The sequence below is a fragment of the Helianthus annuus genome, chromosome 3, assembly GCF_002127325.2.
Source record: "Helianthus annuus cultivar XRQ/B chromosome 3, HanXRQr2.0-SUNRISE, whole genome shotgun sequence".
NCBI lineage: Eukaryota > Viridiplantae > Streptophyta > Magnoliopsida > Asterales > Asteraceae > Helianthus > Helianthus annuus.
This window is the reverse complement of record NC_035435.2, coordinates 31,542,822-31,557,202: the sequence shown is the minus strand read 5'-3', so window position 1 is coordinate 31,557,202 and position 14,381 is coordinate 31,542,822. Positions and strand designations below refer to the sequence as shown.

Sequence of the window (14,381 nt, the reverse complement as noted above, 5' to 3'; positions counted from 1 at the left end):
CAATTCGCTTAATAAAAAATAACGTGAGAAAAAAATCAACAATTTGCTTTAGAATACCAACATATAAATATAAAACATGTTATTTGGACTTGAACAATAATGTTAACAAAGTATCAGAAACATGTATTAGTACTTTTAATTTTATTAATAGTAGAACTCACAACATTAAAATTACAGATAGGTTAATCAAAGATTAAATTATAAAAATCGTCCTTTATGTTGGGACTATATTGTAAAGTGTGTCATTTATCTTTAAAGTTTACAAAAATACGTACTCGATGTTTGTAAACCCTTGCAAGTTATGTCCTCTAACCCTAACTCAGGTATTTTTTTTATGGTTAAATCTGACCTAGTGGACCCCACATAAAGGTATTTTGGTCATTTTACTTTAATTAATAAGAGAAACAATTATAAAAAATAATAAATAAACGAATTTTGTTTATATATTAGTTATACATATGCAAACACACACATACATTCTCTTTCTATCTCTACACTCTTTCTCACTCTAACCACCCACCACCACAACCACCTGGACCACCACCGACCTGCCGCCGCCACCACGACCTCCCACCACCATCCACCACCCACCTATCCCACCGCACGACCACCACCACCCCGAATCCAGATTGAGTTACTAACCCCCAATCTAGATTCAAGCATCTAAAACCCAAATCCAGCCCGATCCCGTCATCAACACACCCTCAATCAACCATATTGTTTGTGCAACATTTTTGCTTCCAAAACTTTGTCACATTGATTGTTTGTGCATTCAAGCTACCATTTTTATAAATCTACAACCTGGGTATTCAAGCAGTTACAGAAAAACAGTAAAGAGAAACAGTTCTCACCCTCAAACATTCCAACACCTACTGTAACCATTATCATTGTTCTAGTTCAAAAACTAGAGATCTTTCATTTGAAGTTGCTCAGCTTCTTTTGACAACGCTTTAGGTTTCGGGCCACCATTGGAATGGCTGGGGTAGATACGTTTAACTTTGATCATTTCTGATTTAACCAGATCTCGTCATCAACGCACCCTGATTCAACCAAATCTCGCGTCATCCATCGGGATTCAGCCATATCCCGTCGACCACTCCTCTTTCTCTCTAAATATCTCTCATGTATGAGTAAATCTATGGGGGCTGAGATTTTGTTCATTTGAATTTGTGGTTTGGATGCTTGAATCCAAATTGGGGGTTAGTAATTGAATCTGTATTCACAGTGGTGGTGGTCATACGGTGGGAGAGGTGGGTGCTGGATGGTGGTGGGAAGTGGTGGTGACGGCAGCAGGTGGGTGGTGGTCGGGTGGTTGTGGTGGTGGGTGGTTAGAGTGAGAGAGTGTAGAGATAGTATATGTGTGTTTGCATATATATATATATACAAAATTCTTTTATTTATTATTTTTTATAATTGTTTATTTTAGTAATTAGAGTAAAATGACCAAAATACCCTTTTGTGGGATCCACTAGGTTATATTTAAACATAAAAAATAACTGAGTTAAGGTTAAAAGACATTATTTGCAAGGGTTTGTAAACATCAAGTTCATTTTTTTGTAATTTTTAAAGATAAACGACACACTTTGCAATATAGTGTCAATATTGATTTTTGTAATTTACTCTTAATCAAATAAAGCATCTAACTATTTTTATAATATTATTTCATAGTCATGTTGGCGTGACAGACACATTTATTTAACAACCCGAGCAATATATTGGTTTTTAAAGACATGATTTTTTTTTTTTTTTTTGCAATTAAGTATATATAAAATTACATTTACCCAAGTTGTATAATATACGAGATTCTAACCTATTTGTTGGATTATTATTCAACATTTTTTTAATGGACCATCCTAATCAAGTTGCATAAATATATATATCATTAATAAATGATCAATAAAATGATCAATATGTATAAAGTGGTTGGATCACGTACAAGACACACCTACCGTGCGAAGGGTAGGAGAGAATCTCGGCGTGACACGTGTCCTTTTAAATTAGGTAGGAAGGGTAACACCCTTAACATGCTAAGGGTAGGAGAGAATCTCGGCGTGGCACATGTCCTGTTTAATATATGTGGGAAAGGGTATTATGGTCTTTTCATCGTGTGACCTACTTTAAAAATCAAATGCAATATATTAACAGCATTTTATTCTCTTTGATTTGAGTTGGTTAATGCTAGAATTTTCTTGATTTTTAATTTTAAAAGCTATAACGTTATGTGATTGTGTAACGTTACGTGATTATGTTCTAGTACGTAATGATGTGCCATATGTGCAAACAGTAACAAATGCTCAATGTAACCCTACATCGATAATCACATAGCAAATGTAACAATGTATTAGTACGTAATTACGTTATTATAATTTTTTGTTGTATAATTTTTTTTACAATATTATGCTTATTACGTGATTATACTTTGATCAATATAATGAGAATTTAATTGTTTTTATGCTATTACGTGATTAGAATTGTAATATAAGTCGTTACGTGATTATAGATATAGTGTTACATTGATCATTTATTTGTGCTTGCACACATGGTACGTAATTATTACATTGAGCATTTGCTGCTACTTTGCACAGATGATACACAATTTTAGATTTAGGTACAAATTGAGTATCTGGTACGTGATTTAGCTATTAATTTAATCATTTGGTACATGATTATAGATTTAGGTACAGATTGAGTATCCTTTCATTAGCACTGTACCGGTAAACAATATCAAAGTCATACCCTTCATTGTGTGCCTCGACAATTCCTCTTAAAATGTAACAAATGTTCATCCTTCAACTTTGGTTTCTTCCCCTCAAGGCTGTTAATTAATTGTGAACAGGGACAAAGTAATCAGCTCAACATGATCAAATACTTTCATTATGAGGCTCAGATTTATAAACAATTGAACAAAACAGATACACCACCATGGCTGCATACTTGCTAGATGCAATGCGAAATAGAGATATACATTTTTGTTTCATATAACCATCCGAGTTGCCTTACCAAGATGCAGATAATCTCAAAATTGTTCAAATCACTAAAACTGATCATCATAGCCTTTTAAATCACGAAAAATCTTGTAGCTTATTTACATCATGACGACTGGGATACATGGGCACGTGTATATTGGTAATCGGCCTATAATGTCTAGCATTATGTAAAGTGATGGCTGATTGTAGAGGTGCACAAACCGAATTTTGAGCAAAACCTGCTTGGTTTCGGCCAAGTAAGTCAAAACCAACCGACAACCGTACCGCTTTTGTGCGTTCAATGCACATATTTTATGTGAAATCTTCCATTATTACCCGCATATAGTTAATACTACTTTCTATAACTTACTTTTGAGATATGCCGTAGGAAATCTTCCATTAACTCTTCCGGCTGCTCTAAACTCCAAATCTCTTTGAGACTCAAGGAATAAAGTCCTCCTATCAAATGCCAAAAATATATATATAAAAATTAAAAACATGTCCAGTTAAAACATAACAGATGTATACCAGTACTGTTGTCGATGTTATAAAACGATTATGAGGCTCAGATTAGTAAAAAATCAAACAGAGTGGATAAATCCGCCATGGCTGCATACTTACGGTTGCCATGTGAAACCACATGACCATCCGGGTTGCCCTGCCAAGATGCGGACAATCTCATCTTTGCCCAATTTCACTCAGACGCGTTGAAATTGATCATCACAGCCTTTAAAACTCATCAAATCATCATCCAACAGACAAAAACTGAAATTATGGACTTAGATTCCAGCAATTCAATATCATCCAACAAACAAAAAAGTGAAATTATGGACAGAGACCAGCAGTATGGATAGTGTCATACATGAGCCGAATTGATCCTGCGTACCTATGACCAAAGAAATTATATAACTTAATAGAACCCAATAAAGTAAAAAAAAAAGGTTTTGTTTGTTTATATTATGGACATTAGTTGGCAAAGAATGAAAGTAATTAAAGATCACACAATAACAAAACTAAAACGTTGAAGGGATTATATACCTTCTACACCAAAGCAGTAAGTTGATTATCTGGACAAAGAGTTGAAGGGAGCATACACATCCCAAATTAGGGTTACCAAGGTTATATATGATCCGGATCCACATTTATGACAATTTTTTGATCACTGTTAACCATATCCTATTGCGGAAGATGTTATCTTCTACAAAAAGAAATTCAAAACCAAACCAAAAACTAAAAACCGAATACCCAAATTGATTCCAACCAAAAACTCGGTTTCAAACCGATAAATGACCACTATAAATTTTCTGAAGTGTGTTGAAAAAAGTTGAATACTTGCTCAGGACCCTACAAACACGCCATTCCATCTGTTGGACAGCAGATACAACAACACAAAATACAAAGAAGAATAAAATTCAAAGAATCGCTTAACATGATTCTGAAAAAAAACACAAAAACCATCAATGTCAAACTTGATAAGAATCGCAAGAAAGAACCATTAACGTGGATGAAAGAATCCACGGACAAGAATGAGGCTGGTCAGCATCACACAATAACACAAAAAAAAATCCATCAGATTTGGGCCTTATCCAAAAAATCAACAAAACCTTATAACATCAAACCCTAAAACCTCAAAATTAGGGTTATAAGTGAATAAAGCGGCAATTCAATTATGTAAAACAACTAAATAATATAAACAAACAAAAAACAATTTCTACAATTTAACAATTATAATTTATGAAAAAATTAATGAAATTAGGGTTAGAATAAAAGCCAACCTATTCAGCCTCAACACAACATCTCCTAACACAATAACAGATCCAAAATCATCCATATTTTTTACCAGATCTAACCCTAGATCTCTGTCACACCCCGATCTTCGGTGGGCCTGGATAGGTACTTTCGTGACGGTTTTATAACAGTGATCACAATATAATAATATGCAGCGGAAGTATTGGATTGAAATCATTAAAATAAAGCTTGAATGTATAAAAGTATTACAAGCGTTCGATACAAGCCCAAAGGCAGGATCCAAATAAAGAGAGCTTTAGACATCATAGGCCTTAAGCAACAGGAGTGCAAATTCCTTAGCCTTCATTCTAGCCGGCCCGTATTTCCAGCCTATTATAAGGTTCGGTACCTGTTGTTCAGTCTTTTGAAAATACGTCAGCCAAAGCTGGTAAATACAATTAACTGACTCTTTGGAAAATAGTTTTTTTGAAAAGAGTTTTATACATATGGAGAACCCATAGGTTATCCTTTAAATATATTATGGGATTATTCTGTTACGAGATTATATACTTGATTAACCCATTGGGTTTTCCAGACATGGCATTAATAACCCCCAATTACAATAATTATCAAGTAAACGGATTAAACCGTATTCATACACTTTTGCGCAATCATAGGCGACTTACTTATGTAATAACCGTCCCAAGAGGCATATTATTATATTGTGATAACTATTATCCAACCGTCACGAATGTACCCATCCAGGCCCACTGGAGATCGGGGTGTCAGAGCCACAGTTTGAGTGAATTAGACACTAGCCCTTGGTGTCTAATCTCAAATATCACAAATGCAGATTCCTCTAAAAACTCCAAGTCTTGACTTGAATATAAGAATACTCTAAATCCATATAGTAGTTATTGATTTTATACCGCCAAGATGTCGCGGACCAGATGAAGAAAACTATAATGGGTCACAGACCCGAGGATCTCTACCATAGAGTAGCTTGAAGTTCCATATGGTGAACTACATATGTTTTGGAGACGATGACTCCCATACGAGGATGGTAAACCTCGTCACCTGATGATATATCTTTTGATATTCTTGTGATATCCTAATATCATGTATCTGAAGTCTATCATATTTGATACACATTCCGGTGATATCTCACCAGCTGATTGAAACAGCAACAATTATGGAAAGCCGTATCATGGCAAAGACATATGTGCACTTTGCACCAAATTTCTATTCTTTGATTCAAATGTTCTCTCATTCTATAGAATAAGCAGAAAAAGGAATCACTTCTTCTGATTCACGTTTAAAGCATATAATTTCGAGCCTTCGAGCTCGATTAATTCAAACCCATCAGGGTATATTATAATATATAAATTGGGCAACTCTCGCCAGCAAGTTCTCCAGCTGGGGTACGACAATGATTTTTATTTCTTTGATTTTTAACAACTACGAATGCCAAACTTAGTTTGACGGAAGCACCATATGATAATTGGCAGTATCTTAGTGTGTCCCATAGATTGCTTTCATGCCTGGCCAGTATGACGGTTTAATGTATGGAACCACTAAGATCTCCCAATGGTCATATTGTACTGATATTGGCAAATAGTAAGCATCTAATATAATTTGGCGATATTACTGCCATAAGAAGAATCATTGATTTCATGGAGCCCATTTTATGATTTTTCCTTCTAATAATATGAAGGTCACATTTATTGCTCCAACCTTATTAAACAGATCTCTTGATTACGCAATAGATGAAGTCCAAAAAGCACATGTTCCCACCAATGAGTGGTTGAAAAAGTGCAAAATTTTCGTCTAAATATGAGACGCCATATCCTCAAATCTCCCGATAAGGAGAGGGGCTTATTTTTAAAACGGTGTACTTTATTGAGCCGTACCATATACGCTGCACTTTATTAAGGCGTATTCCTGAATCTCCCCATAAGGAGAAAGGGTAAATTTTAAACGGTGTAGTTTAGTGAGCCGTAACATATACGCTGTACTATATTGTGGCGTGTCCCAGAATCTACGGTGTAGTTTATTGAGCCGTAACATATACGCTGTACTTTATTGAGGCGTATCCCCAATCTCCCCATAAGGAGAAAGGGTATATTTTTAAACAGTGTACTTTATTGAGCTGTATCATATACGCTGTACTTTATTGAGGCGTATTCCCGGATCTCCCCATAAGGAGAAAGGGTATATAATTAAACGGTGTACTATATTGAGCCGTATTGTATACGCTGTACTATATTGAGGCGTATACAAAATCTCCAACTAAGGAGAAGTGCCTATAATTAAAACGTCAAATAAGACGTGTCCTGGAAACTCCAACTGAGGAGAAGGACTAAAAGTGCCAACTCTATTGGGTGACGACAACTAGTCGAAGGACCGCTAGCAATCAAGCAAATAAATCTCTTTTGAATTTACTCAGTCTTCTAGTTCTTACAAAATTAAGACTAGTAAATAAGACCATGATAAAAGACTCTGTCTTAAATATATATTTCCCACTAATGGTAGTGGTTGAAAAAGGTGATAGAAGTGGAAAAATGATTCCTTCACCCCAATATAATCTTAAAAATCGTTGATTCTCATCCAACTATAGGACGACACTTATCTTAGATCTCGAACTAATTTCCGAATGTGTGGAAAGGAGATAGAAATTTCATCCCTCTATGCGATGCTAATCATCCCCAAACCTCCCAATGGGGAGAAAGATATATATTTAAACGGTGACTGTATCGAGCCGTATCATATACGCTGACTGTATTTAGGCGTATTCCCAAATCTCCCAAAGTGGAGAGGGACTTATATTTAAATGTCATCTGCGACGTATTCCCAAAACTCCCACTATGGAAGGGATTTATGTTTTTAAAACATCAACTGAGATGCATCTCCAACTGAGGAGAAGAATTTATATTCAATACGTTGACTGAAACGTATCATTAAAAATCTCCAACTAATTCCCAACTGCGTGGAAAGGAGAAAACTCTCGTCCAACTTCGTGACGATATATGTTCCAAATCTCCAACTATTTCCAAACTGTGTGGAAGGAGAGGAACCATATTAATACGTTGGCTGAAACGTATCACTAAATCTTCAACAAGTTTTCAGTTGTGTGGAAAGAAGAAAAACTCAGTCATCTTTGTGACGAAACTTATTTCAAAACTCCAACTAATTCCCAACAGTTTGAAAAGGAGGAAAAATCTTCGTCAATCTTGTGATGATACTAGTTCCTAGTCTTCAACCATTCCAAACTATGTGCAAGGATAGGAATCATAATACTGCATTGTTAGTTAAAACAATGACGGATGTGACCTTTATGGTTCCCTGTCTAAGGTGGTGGGTTATACCCAAGCCTCATAGTCTATATGATCAATGTGATCATGACTAATATCATCTAATATGATGATCATATTATTTGATATCCTTAGTGATGTTTTGCCTACGGGCTATAGCATATTGTCCATTTGAGACATTAACACTGTGATCTTTATGATCCCCTGTCCAAGGTGGTGAGTTATGCTCAAGTCTAATAGTCTATATGATCAATGCGATCATGACTAAAATCATCAATATGATGATTATATTTAACATCTTTAATGATGTTTTGCCTAAGGCTATATTATATTGTCCAATTGTGACAATATAATTGTAATCTTTTATGATTCCTTGCCTAAGGGGGTGAGCTATGCTCAAATCTCATAGACTAAATGATCAGTGCGATCCTGACTAAAATCATCTAATATGATGATCATATTATTAACATCCTTAGTGATGAAGTGCCTATGGGCTATACTTTACTCTATTTGTCGATAAGGCAATGATAGTTGTGACCTTTATGGTCCCCTGTTCAAAGTGGAGGACTATGCCAAAGCCTCACAGTCTACAAGAACAAATGCGAAGATGGCTGATATCATTAGTGCGACGACCATTAGTTTAACATCCTTTGTGATGTCAATCGAATCGCCTACGAGCCATATTATATCGTCAATTGTGATGACAATAGTGGTATACGACCCCTTATGCAAAGGTAAGGAACTAAGTTCAAACCTTAAAGCCCTTTGATCAAATGAGATCCTGGCTTATATATATATATATATATATATATATATATATATATATATATATATATATATATATATATATATATACATATCTTAAATGTCCTTTGTGACAAGGCTTTATTGCCATATCATTCAATGTCCTTCGTGATGAGGCCTTTGTGCCATTTCCTTCACATTCCTGTGACAGGCCCTTGTGCCATGTCTTTCATGTCTTTTGTGACAAGCCAATGTGCTATATTTAAAATGTCCTGGTGACGGGCTAATGTGCCGTATCTTAAATGTCCCTCGTGACAAACCAGTGTGCTATGTTTTAATGTCATTTGTGGCAAGCCATTGTGACGTGTTTAAACGTCCCTTGTGACAAGCCAATGAGTTATATGGCTAAGCCCATTACCAATTGTGGTAAGCAGGGCTAGTGAAGTTGATATATAAACATATAGATCTGTAAGATCTAATGCTAATAAATTGATTTGCTATTTAGTTCTCGAAGAATTACTGATGGCTACATTATTTTTCAGATAAACTTATGGCGAGCCTGAGCATTGGCAAAGCAAGTAAGAAAAACGGTGGTGACGATTTAGAGCACCAGAACCGTAATGACGAAGAGAATCGTCTTCGATCCATAGTTTCCGATGAAGTCGGTAAAGCCCTGGCTGGATTTATGGCCACATTTAAAGGGCCAAAGCCATCAGTACAGAAAGAGAACTCTGTTTCTAAACCCCATTCTAATACTCATAAAACTGAAAAGACTCATTTCTCCTCAACTAAGAGTGAGCAGAGTATTAAGAGTATCAAGAAAGAAGAGTAATATGACTCTAAGAAGGGGTGTACATATAAATACTTTGTTTCTTGCAAACCCCGTGACTTTACGGGTGAGATTGGAGCAATTGATGCTCTAAAATGGCTGGATGAAATGGAAACCGTTGTTGATATAAGCGGTTCTGCCACCAAGGACACTGTTAAATATGTGTCCCAATCCTTCAAGGAGGATGCTCTGACTTGGTGGAAGGCACTGATCCAATCCACTAGCAAGGTTGCAATGTACAAACTTAGTTGGTCAAAGTTCGTGGAACTAATCCGCGAGACTTATTGCCCACCTCACGAGGTGGAGAAAGTTGAAACTGACTTTTTAAAGCTGATCATGAAAGGCCTCGAGTGTCGAGCCTATGTACCGGAATACAACTCTTTATCAAGACTCGTGCCGTATTTAATTACCCCTGAGTCCAAGTTCATTGTGCGGTTTATCAGAGGACTCACTCCAGAAATTAAGGGGATGGTTAAATCCTCCAAACCTGCAACTTTTATATCCGCTGTGGATCTGGCTCTTTCTCTTACTAAAGATGAGATAAGAGCAAGGGCGATTAAGGCCGAAGAGAATCATAAGCGAATGTATGATGCTACCCCAAGTAAGGATTACAAAGAGGGTAAGACTGGTTCGAATTATAACCAATCCAAGCCGAATGAGGCAAAACCCGAATGTAAAACCTGTAGGAAGCAACACTTCGGAAAATGTTTCCGTGAGCAGACCAAGGGATGTGGCATCTGTAAGAAAATGGATGACAAGTCTCATGAATGCAAAGACTTGAAAGACGCCACTTGTTATGGATATGGCGAGAAAGGGCATATAAAGACCCACTGCCCAAAGAGGGCAACTGACAAGAAGAACAAGGCCACTGATGGCTAGAAAGGCAATGTTTGAGCCTTCCAATCTGCTACAGCAGAAGCGGTTCAAGACATATCTTTATGTATATGTTTCTCGTAAATGTTTTATTTATTAGAAACTTGTTTAAAACTCTGGAGCCAGTTAAAGCTTCGTCGATTGTAAAATTAATAAAATTTTAATTCTGCCTTTTCAAGGCCTAAATGTCATTTATAAAATCAAGTGGCCAACCTAGATGATTTCACATATGATATATCCTTCACAAAGCAATTGTCCTTGATAATCTTTTTATCTATAATCTTGCGGGATTCGATATGTTCCTAGACAAGGATTGGTTAGTCCAAAAACCAAATCCACTTTGTCTGCAGTAAGAAACTTATGGAGATTAAATCCCTATCTGGTAATATACTCACCATTCGTGGAAGAACAAACATTATGAATTGCCCGAAGAAGCTTTCATGCTTAAGGTATCTAAGTGATTGAATGAAGGATGTGTCATCCACATGAGACTAGTAAATCCTGACGAATTAAAGTCAGAAGCTGGAGACTTATGTGTGGATGGACATGAAAAGTCCATCACCACCGAGGAAGCTTAGAACGTTGGCAAGAGAGACGAACATCGCAGACCATTTTAGTCTACATCATTGAATTAGAAAATCCCATATAGAATTAGGAAATGGTAACAATGAATCTAGTCTCTAAGTTACCTAAGTTAGATCGTGGCAACGAAGCAATTAAATTTATAGTCTACAACTTATTAACTCGACGCTTATTGCCAAATAAGGAAAATTCAAAATTCTAACAAGTTAAGCTGTATAATGACAACATCGAGTCTCCTTATGGAGTACCGTTGTCTATAGTATCGGATTAAGATACTAAATATACTCTTATCTCTGGAAAATTCCAGCAAAGTGCTTAGCTGATAAGCACTTGTCATGTTTCACCATGACGTTTAAACGTGAGCTTAAGGTTTATTGAAAAACCTTGTCCATTATGGACCATAGAATTTAGAAGTTTCAAGTTTCCCTCGTAAATGAGAAATGGGATCCCCATTGTGGCCGGGATACTCTTGAGAGGTTGAAACCTACCATGATACGGAACTAACCGTATTGCTCTAAGCAAATCTCGAGGTCGAGATTTCTTTTAAGGGGGGGAGGATGTAACACATCGTAAAATCGTGTTCAATAATGTATTTACACGTGTCCCTAATCCTAATTATGTCAAAAGTTGGTTAAGAGGGACTATTTTCATCAAAAAATGAAACTATGTTTACGGAAGGACTAAAAGTGTCAACATGCTAAAATTAAGCCTCTGAATGACCGTATACGGTGTCCGTATTCTCATATGAGCCAATTGTTGGACGTGTGGAGCCGTTTACGTAATCGTTTGAAAGTTTGTGTGACGAAGGGTTAAAAGCGTCAACATGTTAATTCTTACCTCTGAGTGACCTTTTAACGAACCGAGTTTTATGATGCTTTGTCATGCTCTTGGGTGTGCCTAACATTGGTCAATAAGGGCTTGTGTGATAATCATAACAAAATATGCATTATTCAAGCTCAGGACTATTTACGACAAACTACGAAAGTCTGTCGATTCTCGTAGCGACGTACACTCTGGAACAAGGTCATAAGATAGACATACCCTAAATACCCATAACATAGCTTGGAAATAAGTTTCGGAGGGTTCGGTTTGTGAAAATATGCCTATTTGATCACAGGGACTAAAAGCGTCAAAACTGCGAAAGTATGCATATTCGCGCATATTCTGCATTCTGACCATATCCGTACATCCAAAAATTTTTGTAATCATTAAATTATTATATTTTAGTGATGGGAATGCAAAAATACCTTTCGTTACGAAATCTGGGTCGTTTTCGCGTTCGTTAAAGCGTTTGTCGTAATTAAGCGAAAAACGTGACCGGACGAACTGACATCCGTCACATTTTTGAGCATAATTCAAGTTAAATATACTTTAACTTCCTTATGGAGCTTACAAATGGGGTTAACGTGTGTTAGAAGTGCCAAAACTCAACAATACATGTTTAGGGGCTAAACTTGCCAACTGTTGAAACTTAAGGTATACTGATAAGGTCTTACGGACCATATGCCAAGGACCATACGGTCCGTATGGGGTACTGGCAGATCGAATTTTGGCTTGTTCCCCACACCAAGCAAGTTTAAACCATCAAATCGAATCTATGGGCTTGTTGCCTGTTTGTAACACGTATTAGGGCACTAGTCATCATCAGATTCAACCTCTAAACACCTGGCATGATCTCAAGAACTCTCAAAAACTATATAAGGGGGTTCATGCTTATTTGAAAACTTGCTCATTTCCTCTAAATCTCCTATCTTCTCACATTGGGAGTTCCTGAGTTTATTGGGAGCACCCATTGAGTATTATTCAGTCCCTAGGACCACTTGTGAGTGTTCCTTTCGTGACTAGTTATTTTATTTGGCTTTTAAAGCCGAAAAGACGAGTGTTTACGATGAACACTTTGACTTTTAGTTAGACCTTAAACGGTCAAGCCATGGTTCGCAACGAACATGGCTACGTGATCGTAATTAGGTAGGTGTTAATCCCTCAAAAGGGCACCTCCTAAGAATCACGTTTGCTTGGTCAATTGACGAGTCAACGTAATAGTATATTAAAAAGTCAACGGGTCAGATTTTAAAATAATTGCGATCTGAGTTTAAGAGTTTTCTAAAATATGCTTTATCACTTAAACAACTAGGTAATAATTATTAGAACAGGTGTAAACATGTTCGGCCCGTCAATTCCAGTATTAGGGTCGGTTCGCAACCGAAAGTCACGTAGTTTGACTTCTACGTTGACTTTTAGTTATAAACCAAATTAGACTAGTATGCTATTGATTTAGGGTTCCGTTGTGATCGTAATATTATGTAGCATAACCCTATAAAGTTATATTACATGATCATATTAGTAATCTGAGTTTTATGCAAGTTTCCGTATTTATGCCATACTTTGACCTTTGTGCCCTTTTTAGCAAAAATAAGGTTTTAGACATAAATAAGCTTGCAAATGATTAAGTACTGATATGTTATCATGTTTAACATATTTTGATGTTACAATTTTGATCATAAACTGATTTTGCGTATAATGTCCTAAATTGTGTTTTAAAGTGACCAAAATACCCTTTAGGCGCATAGATCGGCTTTAAGCATAATTCCTTATACCAAATTCATTGCCTAATGATTTAATATTGTAATTAGGATATTTTGGGATATCAATTCAGATTATAAACTGAGTTTATGCACAAGTGCTTGTATTATGTTCTTAAATGATGATAATGCCGTTATAACACACAAAATGGTTTTAAAAGCATGATCTTCATACAAAACCTTTTTCCTACTAATATGTTATATTAAATAACATATTTTGGTTATGTAAACCTGATCATAACATCTGTTTTCCTTAAACATCGCACATATCGTCATTTAACGACTTTAACGCCGTTCGACACATAATATGGTTTTAAAACCATATTTAGCAATCAAGACTTGTTACATACTGATTAAATAAATCATTTTAAATATTTTTCCAGTAGGTACATATTGTAAACTCAGAATCCCAATTTAAGCTTTCGAAACTATGTGTGAAATGATCAAAACACCCCTAAAGTGCATAGTTTGGTCTTAAACTATAAAACACACATATGTCTGTTATGCTACGGATATTATATCATAAATAATGTGTTTTCATAGAATGTTTATGGTCGTAACATCAGATTGTACGCAAGTCTCTTTTATACGTCGCTAAATGACCAAAACGCCCTTATGAGGCATTGTTTGATTTTAAAACCTTAACGGACATACAAGTTGATATCCTACTGATATTATAACTTGTTTAAAGTATATTGGCATATGGAACTTGTTCATGACTCAAACGGTTACCCGATATCACTTATACGTGTACGGTTAGACTTAC

General features: G+C 36.0%; 1 protein-coding gene across 1 annotated transcript; it reads left to right on the top strand.

The window, feature by feature from the left end:
• Positions 1–9,686: 9,686 nt before the first annotated feature.
• Positions 9,687–10,457, top strand: LOC110931507. Its single transcript, XM_022174899.1, has one exon. The coding sequence runs from the start codon at positions 9,687–9,689 to the stop codon at positions 10,455–10,457; it is 771 nt and encodes a 256-aa protein (XP_022030591.1).
• The last annotated feature ends 3,924 nt before the right edge of the window (positions 10,458–14,381 follow it).

Bases quoted from the DNA above. Each gene is read 5' to 3' on its own strand.
- LOC110931507 (XM_022174899.1), top strand. From the start codon at position 9,687: ATGGAAACCGTTGTTGATATAAGCGGTTCTGCCACCAAGGACACTGTT.